The sequence below is a fragment of the Chiloscyllium punctatum genome, chromosome 6 (genome assembly GCF_047496795.1).
Source record: "Chiloscyllium punctatum isolate Juve2018m chromosome 6, sChiPun1.3, whole genome shotgun sequence".
Classification (NCBI taxonomy): Eukaryota; Metazoa; Chordata; class Chondrichthyes; order Orectolobiformes; family Hemiscylliidae; genus Chiloscyllium; species Chiloscyllium punctatum.
Genome location: NC_092744.1, coordinates 27,462,027 through 27,474,451, shown reverse-complemented (window position 1 = coordinate 27,474,451; position 12,425 = coordinate 27,462,027). Strand labels below are relative to the sequence as shown.

The window sequence follows — 12,425 nt, the reverse complement described above, 5'->3', positions numbered from 1 at the left end:
TGTACCTTTCATCCCTTCATCAAAGTCATTTATATAAATTGTTAAAAGTTGAAGTCCCATCATTAAAACATAGTGGCAGTGCAGTCTTCGAGTATGTTTAAGGTAGTGAATGATAAGTTTATGAATACAAATAGAGTACACGGTTATGGGCATTGGGTAGGTAAAAAGCATTGAAGTATTTGATCAGTTATAATCATTGAATAGTAGGGCAGGTTCAATGGGCTGAATGGCCACCTCTTGTTCCTGTGTTTATAACTATGGAAGATTGTTGTAGTTGTTGGAAATCTGTCATCCCAATGTCAGGAATTTACTGAGTCACTCAGAGTAGTGTCTTAAGCCTACTACTCTGACAGCTAGATCATTGGCACACTGCTTGTTGCATCCTGCCATCCTGAAAAAGACCCATTTACACCTGCTGTCTGCTTCTTGCTAGCCAATCACCCTTCTGTCCATGTCAATGTAGTGCAAATACACTGAGCTTTTACTTTCCATAATAATTTGATCTGACACCTTACCAAATATTTTCAGGAAATCTAGCTATTAGACACTCATTAGTCCTCCTTATTCATAACACATGTTATTTCCTTAAATAGCTGCATTGATGAAATATTATTTAACATTCAAAAAATATCTTGACCTTCCCTGATTATCTTGACCATCTCCAAGTGCCCTGCTATAACCTTTTTATTAACAGTTTCTAATGTTTCCCTTTGCTTGATGTTACACTAACTACCTTGTAGTTTCCCACTTTATTTGTCACTCTTTTAAAATATTTGTTTCTTTCCAATATAGCGGTAACCTTCTCTAAATCTTGGGAGTTTCCATAAATTAAACCCTTTTGCATCTTACTAGCCACTTCTTTCAAGGCCCCAAGCTGAAGTCCATCAAGTTTCTAGGTGCTGTCAGCCCGCAGCTCCAATATTTTACATGGGATCACTTACCTCTCTGAATGAGTTTTCCTGAATTTCTCCCTCCCATTTCCTGACTTATCTCCGAAGCAGAAATATTACTTAATCAGCTGTAATGAAGGTGGATGCAAAATACCTGTTCAGTTCAACGACCATCTCTTTATTCCATTACTAATTCTCGAGGCTCATCCGATAGTTAACTGTTTCCTTTTGTAAATATTTATAAAAACTCCTGTTTTTATTTTTCTTAGTTTTGAATGTTAAATAATGTTTCATCAATGTAGTTATTTAAGGAAGTAACATGTTTGGTAATATTTTAAATATTTTGTCTATCTTGTATATTCTACCAAATATTCTGACTTCAAACTGTGTTTGCAACATTGTTTCTTCTTTGTTTGAGACCATCTTAACCTTTTTACGTAACCGTGGATCATTTGGGTCCATTCCTTTGCGATGTTCCTGATTCCTTTGAACTTATCAATTGCTTTCTAAAAATCCCATTTAATATATGCTATTGTATCTTGATAGACTTATCTTTTAACTTAGTTTGCAAATTCATTCTCAGCCAGTTCTTTTTGTGTCCTTGTTGTTCCTTTTATTTAAGTATGGGGAATAAAAATATAGTCCTTGACCCATTCCCCCCCTCCTTCAAACTGAATGTAGAATTTAATTATGTTACCGTCACTGCTGTCTCAAGGTGGCTTCATGTTGACTCATTTACTATGTTTTTCTTGCACAATATAGACTTTATATAGGCTAGTCTCTGGTTCTAGAACATGTTGCTCATAATCATGGAGTCATAGAGATCTGCAGCACAAAAAAAACTCTTGGGCTCGTCATATTTGTCCAGTTCAAAAATGGCTTCTGACCTATTCTAATCCCTTTTTTCCAGCTCTTGAACTAGAGCATCATATGCCTTGGAATTGCAAGTGCATATCCAAATACTTCTACTAAATAATTGTCCTGAGAAAGTATGCCAAAAACATTCTATGAACTCCTCAACTAGATTATTTTTGCCCGTCTAGCTTAATCTGTTAGGATTGTCATGCCTTTCTGACGAACTCCCATTATCTTTTCCTTTTCTGATCCACCCTACCGTGGTGTTATCGTGGGGGCTTTACACTCCTCCCACATGTAACTACTTGCCCTTTATCATTTTTCACCTTAACCTAAATCCACATCCTAGTTTCTTGAACTTGGGTACTCCTCTCTGTTATGCTAACGTCATTAATTTACAGAGCCACCCCTCCTCCTCTTCTAGTCTATTATCTTTTCTAAATGTCATGTACCTTTCGTGATTCAGGTCCCAATGCATGTTGTGCTGCAATCATATTTGTATTTGCTCCCGGTTCATATTTATTTCTATTTATGTGCTTATTTCATCTGTTTTGTTTGAAATGCTATGTGCATTGAAATGCAAAGTTTTCATTCTCATTTTTTATTCAGCTGCTTTGCTTAGATTTGTGGCTCTTAGAGTAGTGTATGTTTCTTCCTGTGACACTCGGTATTAATATGGGAAATTAATGCCAATCGGTTTTGTCTTGTCTGTACAGGTAGTTCTTCTATAATGTGATGGTTACGTTCTTGTGCAATTATGCTTTAGAAACAGCACTTAGTGTGGGCGATGTAATTGTGTTACAGCCAACGCATGTTTTAAAAGTTTACACTTTAGAAACAGTGTCCCCAATTCAGCAATCATGTTACAGTGAATTTGTGTTAACAAAACATGCATTTATAGCAGACCGACCTATACTCAATTTATTGTCTCTCAAATTTGATGCCTTGATCTCACTATTGAGTATAACATTTTCTCTACTTGATTCATAATGCAACTTGCAAAAGCACCAGCCTCAGCACTGATCATGATGTGGAGAAGCTGGTATTGAACTGATGTGGAATGAGTCAAGTCACATGACGTCAGGTTATAGTCCAACAGGTTTATTTGAAATCACAAGCTTGTGGAGTGCTGCTGCTCCATCAAGTGAAGATTTTATCTGACGAAGGAGCAGTGCTCCAAAAGCTTGTGATTTCAAATAAACCTGCTGGACTACATCCTGGTGTTGTGTGAGCACTGGTTAGGTAGAGGCCATCCCAACAGTTCTGATCCCACTTTGCTCAGTACTGATGCCACTGTCCCATGAATCAAAATCCACTTATCCCACAGCTATCTTTTATGTCATGCTTTAATCCCTAATCTGATTTATGCAATTTTTCGCATGGTTCAGTTTATGACCTAGAGGTTATGACTGTTTGTTTGAGGTTCTATTTCTGAATTTGATGCCTAAATCCTTGAACTGACTAAGCTAACATAAAGGGATGTCTAAAAGTCTTCTCTAAGCCTGTATGGGTTAAAAGTAAAAGGTAAGGGACCAAAAAGAGACTTTTTATTTTTGCAGGAAGCATGGCTGAGGTATTAAATGCTTTAAATCTGTGTTTACCAAAGAGAGTGAGACTACCCACACCATGGTGACAGGAGGAAATTCTCATGAGAAGAGTTCGAGGGTTCAAAATTTGGTTTTAAAAGTGTTAGATAGACTGTTAATTCCTAAAAGTGACAAAGCTCAGGACCAGATGAGATGCATTGAAGGATTCTGAATGCCTTGTAGACCAGTTAATTTAACTTCAGTCATAAGAAAGCTTCTCCAGACAATTATTTGGGATAGAATTAGAAAAGAATTGATTCATAAGAGTCAGCATGGATCTCTAAGGGAGGAATGGTGCTAAACTAATTTGCTGGAGTTTTTTGAGGAGTAACAAGCTTGATGAGGGCTATGCTTTTCATAGTGTACATGGACCTTCAGGAGATGCTTGATACAGTGCCCCACAACTAACTTGAGGAAAGTTAAAGGTGATGGAATAAAAAAGTGAGTGGAAATGCAAAAGTGATGGATGAGGATAAATCCTTGCACTGGACATGCAATGCAGCTGCCTGGACGTTTATACTTTTCTGCAAGGATAAATTCAATCCTTAAGGTCATACTATTCCCCACTACCACATTCCTTTTTGCTTCCCAAAATTAAATTGACTTTTGAACCATGGTCCCCCATGGTCATTTTGCTGATCTACGCAGCAGACCCACTCTCATCCAAATAAACTGAGAACTACAAAAACAAACATATTGCTGGAAACACTCAGCAGGTCTGGCAGTATCTATGAAAAGAAATCAGTTGATGTTTCAGGTTTGGTGACCCTTCCTCAGAACTGGCCTGTCCTGCTGAGCTTTTCCAGCATTTATGTTCATTTCTGATTTGCAACATTTACAGTTCTTCCGCTTTTGAAAGAATTTCAAGTCTATTGGACAATTGCAAAAGGCAAGGCTCCTTTCTCTTTGGTCTCCGAACTTGCCTCATGGCTAAATTAGGAGAGTACAGCCTAAGTTTCCTGCAGGTGATCTTCCATTGCTCAGCATTTGACCTTTAATTGATCCTTTTATTCATTTCTCCCTCATTTACTTCTGTCACTTCTGTATGAATGCATCTGTGCTGATCAACCAATTCTTGTGGCAATGATTCTCACACTCACTACTGTCTACGTTTCAACATTGAACAAGGTCAACTTTTCTGGATTATGGATTTCAAAACTCAGGCTATCCAAAAGAATTTCAGGCTAACTTTCCCACTGGTAAAGTCAACCAAGGATGCTTTGTACTTGTCCATCTTTCTGATGTTCCTAATGCTCTATTATTGTTTTACGAAAAAGCTACATTTACCATAGAAACCTAGAAAATAAGAGCTGGAATGTGCTATTCAGCCCTTTGAACCTGCTTTGCCATTTGGCATGATCATGCTGATCATCCAATTCAGTATCCTATTCCCACTTTCTCCCGTATCCTTTGATCTATTTAGTGGACAGACTATAAATACTTCTTGAAACCACTTTATGGCAGAAAATTCCACAGACTCATCACACTCTGGATAAAGAAGTTTCTCATCTGAATCTACTTAGTCTCTATCCTTAGACTGTTTTAAACTGCCTAGTCATAGAACATAGAACAAAGAACAGCACAGCGCAGTAACGTACCGGTTCTTCAGCCCTCTATGTTGTGCTGACCTTTTTTCCTACTTGAAGATCCAGCTAACTGACAAATTCTTCATTGTACTATCTTTTATGTGCCTATCCAAGAGCTGCTTAAATGTCCCAAATGTATTGGACTCTGCTACCACTGCTGGACATGTATTTCATGCACCCACCACTCCTCTTTCCTATGTTTACCTAGTCCTGTTAGAAGTTTATAGGTCTTCATGAGCCCTTGCTTGCCTGCTCTCTTGTGCCCTGTGTACTATCTACAAATCAGGAGTATGATGGATTTCTCTCCACTTGCCTGGATGGATTGCACCTGTAACCAGCCAGGACTTGATTGGCACCCAGTTCAGCACTTTCTAAACTCATGACCTTCATCACTGAAGCCTAGTCACAACCGCGAGTACCAAGTACAAAATGCATTGCAGCAACTCACCAAGGCCTCTTGGCAGCACTTTCCAAATCTGTGACCTATATCACCTAGAAACTTGAATACAAATAATACATGGGAGCACAAACATCTGCAACTTCCAAGCTACAGACCATCCTGACTTGGAACAGATCCTTCATTGTTGCAGTCCTGGAACAGTTCAAGAGGTGTTCCTGCATCCCAAGGATTGCAGAACTTCATGGTGGCAAACTCACCACTTCTTTCTTCTGTTCGAGTTGGACAATACATCCCAAGAATGAATTTTTAATAAAGTTTTCAGTTTGAAAAAAGTAAAAGTTCTCTACTGCTGATTGCAGACTCTTTTTATATTGTCTAATGCACAATCCAACCAGGAGACAAAACAGAACAAAAAATTTAAGTTAGCAAAGAGAAATCCCCATGTGTAATGAAGGGGACCACCCTAACCCAATGGCATAAATGCATTCAACTTGCAGAGGCTGGTCTAGCAAGATATTTTAATTTCAGCATTCTACATGACATTCTCACAGGAGTTATAGTTAGTAATATGGCTGATATGAGGAAGCCTGTCACAAATTATAATCCAATTCGGAAGTCAGGCTGACATTTCAAGTCAAGATTAAAATAATCTTTGTCTATTGTGGTTAGATCACATAACCTCCCACAAATGGAATAAGAAGCAATGACGTTTGCACAGTTATGTGTATTTGTGTATTATTTCTGCACAATTCTGCTTCTAGGTCAGCTTTGAAGTATCAGTTTTGGTTCCATGGATAATGCATTCATCTCTGAAACAGAGGTCATAGGTTAAGGTTGTACTTCAGTCACTCAATACGATGTAAGCTGACTACAGTATTGAGGGAACACTGCACTATTGGAGATGGTGCTTTCAGGTTGTGTTAAACTGAAAGCCATATCTCCAGTGTCAGGGTGAATAGATTGCGTGGCTACCGTTTGAAAGAAGAGGGGGAGGAGTTCTCCCAAGTGTCTTGTACTAGATTTATCCAGAAAAAGAAATCTATAAAACATGCTTATGTCACACACTAGTCTGCCTTGTATTCCTCAAAATAGAGCTCCGATTTTGACTAGTTGCTTTATATCCATGCATTACCTTTTTAAAAATGTTTATCCCCTCTTCCAGAAGCAGATGATCTGCTGTTATTGCTTTGTTTATATCGAGACCTTTCTATGTCATACAGGTCTTCCCAGTATTTAGAGCAACAAGTCCTCCAAACAGCATTAGCCAACAGGTTATCAGATACTTCCTTCATTTCTGTTTTTGAAACCTTTCTGTGCACTAGTTCACTGCCCCAATTTCCTACACCACAACAGATACCTATATATCAAAAGCATAGAACTCTACTGCTTGATATGCAGAGGAGTTAGGAGCAGAGATTACTGAGTGACCCTCCATGCAGTTGATCCTGACTTTATGCTCAGAGGCCTGAATTAATAATTTAGAGAATGAACTGTTGTGTTGAAAGAAACGTTTTGCATTTTCAGACAGATGAGAATAAAGAAGTTTTTATGTTTTACCCTTATGTGATTGTTCATTTCTATTTTGCAGACCAGTTTTAAATGTCCAGCCGATTGACCTGTCTTTCAGCGATGAACCACATGAGGGGGTGCCAGGCAACAGAATTGAGATCAGCATGGATGTGGTGCGCATGCAAGATATGGAACCCTTGGACCCAATGTGGGTGAGTGTAGGCTCACTGTAGTGCTGACAATAACTTATTCTGATAACTCACTTTCGTACCAGGATGTTCACTGTTTTGGTTTTCATCATAGTAAATGATTTTAATGTAATAAAGACTGTGCTTAAAATACCAATTATATCTATATCAAGAAGCCATGTGGTAAACTGACTGAATTTTCACTCTGTCGGACTGACTCCAGAGACTTTAAAAATGATGGTGGCATTCTGTCTTGGGCACTCAAAGATATTTACGTTGATTACCTCACCTGATAACCTGACAGCTATTTGGACACATGAAAAGGGAGTTTTGCAACGGTTGGAGAGATTGTGTGTGACATACATGTCAGGAATAATAGGATGATAGGCCCCCAGATTGTCTGGAGATTGGTGTGACCTGGCATATATCAGTGGTCCCTCTCAAAATTTAGAATGGTCATTTGAGTGTCTGGGATTCAATGTGGCAGTAGGGTGGTCAGCATTCAGTCTGTAGGTGACAGTTTATTGTCTAGTTTAGGTGTGGAACTGGAGTGGTTAGTGGCTGGCCTGGGATTTGAACCGAATGGAGTTGTCAGTCACATGAAGACCCAGGGCAGTTTGCTCACAATCCTGATTAGATGTCACCTTTGAATGAGGGACTGCTGACCATATTAAGAGCAATGTGCAGCAGGGAGCATATGTGGTTGCCTGGTTCAGGCAGAGAGCATATTGTGAGGTTCTAAAATAAAATTGTGTGGCATGGTGGCTCGGTGGTTTGCACTGCTGCCTTAGTGCCAGGGACCTGGATTCAATTCCACACTGTGATAGCTGTGTGGAGTTTTCATATTCTCTGTGTGCGTGGATTTCCTCGGGTGATCCGGCTTCTTTCCACAGTCCAAAGCTGTGCAGGCTAGAATTAGTCATAAGAAATGCAGGGTTACAGGGATAAAGCCAGGGGTGGGTGTGGCGATGGGATGCTGTTCCGGGGTTAGGTGTTGACTCGATGGGCTACGTAGCCTGCTTCCACACTGTAGGGATTCTATGTTTCTATGAGTGAAGTCGGCAGATCTGTAATTGCAGGACATGTCCTTAAGGCTGACAAACTGTCCTCTACAGATTGAATGCTGACTACCCTGCTGCCACCAGAGTAACAAATGTCTGTCCTCTTGGGCAAAAATATGATTTTACAATTTTCTTTAGTCTTCTGTTACTTCCCCTGAGTCGAGGGAAGATTGAAGGATTGTGACCAGCATCCTGCAATTTCCAGTCTTGCTTCCTGAAGTATCCTTGTGTGATGTAAGTTGTACAATTTATAGAAATTTTAATAAAATTTATTTTTGGATTTTGAAGTAGTCAGTTATGGCTTTTCTGCATCTGAAGGAGTTTAATGATTAACTGAAGCATTTTTGTAGTCATGCTGATTCCTTCTTAAAAAATACAGGATTAGAGACAGTCTTTCAGAAGAATAATGGGGTTTACATTGGAAGAACTTAATGGCAAACAAAGTAATAGTGTCGTGTGTTAGACTTTCAGAGGAAAGATTCTGGAATTTAATTTTGGCATGGGGATACACCCGTAGCTTGGGGGTGGGGGGGTGGGGAGGTGGGGGAGGGGAAAGATACATTCAGTCTAGGTGATTTGCAGATGTCTTGGCTGAAGCTGGTGTGCAGGACAGCTCAAGAACAGAAGAGGTTGTATGAAACCCTATAAGGGTTATTTGAAGCTGAGAGTTTAAACTCAACTGAATGAAACCTCCAAGAAGGGGCTATCAGATATACAAGATGGGGCATTGAAGCCACAGTGTGTCGTCTCGCTGGAATACAAGCTCTGCTATTCTTGGAGTTGTCACAAAGGAAAAAACTGACCAAAGTACACAAAGTGCCCAATTTATCTGTTGTATGTACCCAAGCTAACAGAACACAATGACAAATGAATTCTAGCTACAAGTAACCAACTGAGAACTGTAGACATGTAACTCTACTAGTTAAAAATCCACACCTCTTTCCCCTTATACAGATGTGCGCATGCATGCACGCACAAATGCACGAAAAACTTTGGTATAATGGGTAGAAGAAAAAATCTGGGAAGCAGTTCAATATCTTAAATCCACCAGGTTTTCTGAGAGAATCCTTTCACTTACCAGGTGTTTCTGTTCTTCAGTTTCTCTTTTCCAGGTTCCTTTACTTCCTGGAGGCACAGATGCTCCACTAACTGCAAAGTCTCTTACTGGTTAAACGTCACAGCTTACAGCAACTGCTGAGGGAAAATAAATGTGTTTTTTTCAGGCTTTAGGTCTGAGTAAATGAACCTTCCAGCTCAGCGAGCAAACCTACATCCAGAACCTCAACCTGAGCTACAAATCTTTTCGCAAACACTTTGGTATTTGCCTTTATCTTGATCTTTCTCTCAATTCCCCAGTTGCTTTTCTAATATGCATTTTTCCTCCCCCAAACATTTTGTATTCTTCTTCGTTCTCAGTTGTATTTTCTGCTTGAATCTGTCCTAGGCATACTACCTCTTTAATTTTGTCTCCTTTGTCAATCAGGATGTTCTAGATTTGTTTGTCCTACTTTCCCTTTTAAGGGGATGCACCTTGACTATACCCAAACGACAATATATTTGAAGTTAGCCAATTGTTCGGTTACAGATTTTGCTGCTGCCCATTCCTTCCCGTTTATCTGGCCAAGCTCCATTTTTGCCCCATTGAAGTTGGCTCTTGGCCACTGGATTTTTCTCACTCTTTGTTGCATTTCAATCTCCACCATTGCCCTTAACCTTATGGTAATACAATCACTGTCTCCTAAATGTTCCCCTACTGATACTTGATCTACTTTGCATTTTGAGAGTTAGGTCCAACAATGTGTTCCTCCTTGGTCTAGGCACATACTGCTGTAGAAAGTTCTAAACATGATTTAAAAATACCTTCATATCAGAAAAATACTGCAGATGCTGAGATTCTGAAAGAAAGAAGAAAGTGCTGAAAAACTGCAGATCTGATAGTATCTGTGGATATTCTTTAGAACTGGAAGGGGTAGAAAATTGTGGTATTTATGCTGTTGATACCATGAATGGGAACAAGTGTAACAGGTAGTAAAGGTGTACAGAGCAATAGACAATGGACTGCTAATGGTACGAAAGGGTTGATAAATGTGTAAAATAGGTATTGTACAGTGACAGACTTGTCCCCACCAGTACTGTAACCTACTATTATACAGTGACAGATGTGACTCATGTATTCTGTGTTTTGCAGTTTTTGATTTGTAGTTCAGGTTGTGGATGAAGTTGACTTGTTGGCAGAGTTTTGCAGGTTAAACACCATTTCTTTTTGTTTCCTTTAGTATTGGACAGTAGACTAAAAATGAAGGTACTGTTTTAAGGTCAGGAGTTTACAAAAAGATGGTTGCAGTTTTAAAAATCTTGGTTGCTGAAGTCCACTGAGAGTTGTATCTAATCTTCCGTTGTCCTTTAACAGTGAAAGCAAATGCAGACTCCATGAGTTGTTGGGTTGTAAAATAAGGGATGGTTACTTGACAATGAAATTTTGATTGGCTCCTAACCAAGTAACCAAAACTTGTGTGAGGCCAATGCAGCAGAGACCCACTTATCCTGCAAAGAAAGCATCAAAATATCTGACTCTGCTCCTGCCTGTCTTTCTGTTAATATTCTCTGCAAATCCTCTGTTGAAGGAGAATAAACCACAACAAAAGGATGAATTCTCATCCAGTGAATGAAAGAAAGCATCAGTATTCAAACAGTCTTGTGTCAATAGAAAAGAATTAAAGGCACTCAGAAGGACCCAAAAGAAAAAAACCTATCGGCTCCTGTACACCAGACTGGTTCTGTCAAACTGAGTTTCCCTGATTTTTGTTTCATCTCTTCCTCGCTTAATATCTACATCTTGTCTGCCTTTCTGTCTGCTTTATGTCAGAGCGGGAATTTAAGGAGGTGTACAGTTTGTTATAAAATTATGTTAGTGTTTCATATTTCCTAATTGTAATTGTTTACTCTGGACCAACTTTGTTTAACCAGAATAAGCAGTTATTTTCTTAAGTGCAGAAACCTGTTGAGTGTTGTCTTTTAACCTGACCTCATCACAAAGTTGGAACATTGAATAGTTCGACTAAATCTTCTAACAATTATGTCAACTCCATGAATAGGGGGGCTTGATTTCCAATGTGCTACCTTTACACTGCAATCATTAATTAATCCAGTCACATTACACAATAAGATGCCTTGTATAATTTGCTCACTCCAAACCATGTACTATCTTGAGAATGTACTATGAGCTCCTCATTCAGGCTACTGCTGCCAATCTGGTTTTCAAATTTACAAGTACATTAAAGTGACCCATGATTGTTACTGTAACTTTATCGGGAGCATCTTTTGTTTATTTTTGGTATGCTTTGCCCTATATTGTGTTTCCTGTAACAGGGCCTAAAGATTAGTGGCTTCTTTCCCCTATTACTCCTCAATTCCACCAGTCCAATACTGTCCCTAGATTTCCTGGATCAAAGTAAACTTGAACTGTTGCATAGATGTCAGCTTGCTTAACAGTGCTACTTTAGCTCATTTCATATTCTTCTTAAATGTTGCAATACCCCTCAGTATTCTGAAATTCAATACACTCCTTCTACAGAAAAAGGAAGTTAAGAATTGTATAAGATTATACAGTAACAAGAATTAGTAACAAAACTGAGGATTGGGAAGTTTCTAAGAATACAGGGAATCAAGAAATACCAGAAAAGACAAGTGATTATTGTATGTCATTTAGGAAATACAATAAACCTCCTAGAATTAGAGCCAAGTGTCGTAAGAGAACGAAGAGTTGAATGCAATTGGTATTAGTAAGAGGTTGTACTGGAGAAATCCATGGGGCTAAAAGTTGATAAGTCCCCAGCACTTAACAGGCTACATCCCAAACTGTTGTGAATTCATGACCACTCCCATGTAGAAGGACAAGGGAAGCCAGTACATGAAGCACTACCTACAAATTTCCTTCCGAGCCATTCACTATCCTTACTTGGAAATTTATTAGCATTCCTTTAGTAGTACTCTGTTAAAATCCCTACCCAACAGCACTGTGGATGCATCTGTGTCAAACCCACTGCAGCAGTTCAAGAAGTCAACTCATCATCACTTTTCAGGAGTAATTGGGAATAGGCAATAAATGTTAGCTTAGCCAGTAAAACACACACCCCATCAATGAATGATCAAAAACATCCTGCAGCCATCTTGCCATAATTTAATTTTTTTTGTACTTCAGAGAGTGCTAGAAAATTACTTTTCCTTCAGCTTTGCTAACCATATTCCCAAGGGGTGGGGATATGTGGGAGGAACTTTACAAAAGTCTAAAAATCCATATATATATATCTACACTCAGCCGCATCCCTTTATTAATTTTTGGTGTAACCT

The 12,425-nt window shown here is 39.0% G+C and overlaps 1 protein-coding gene and 1 long non-coding RNA gene across 2 annotated transcripts in view; one reads left to right on the top strand and one right to left on the bottom strand.

Moving 5' to 3' along the window:
* The window catches only part of LOC140478801 (uncharacterized), a 216,297-nt gene extending 204,564 nt beyond the window's left edge, over positions 1 to 11,733 (bottom strand). The window contains exon 1 of the long non-coding RNA XR_011960870.1: positions 9,154 to 11,733. This is a non-coding gene — a long non-coding RNA (uncharacterized lncRNA). The remainder of the gene's footprint in view (positions 1 to 9,153) is intronic.
* LOC140478800 (tumor protein 63-like) overlaps positions 1 to 12,425 on the top strand; it is a 300,795-nt gene that overhangs the window by 135,747 nt on the left and 152,623 nt on the right. The window contains 1 exon segment of the mRNA XM_072572189.1: positions 6,906 to 7,038. Within this exon segment, the coding sequence (XP_072428290.1) occupies positions 6,906 to 7,038 (133 nt within the window).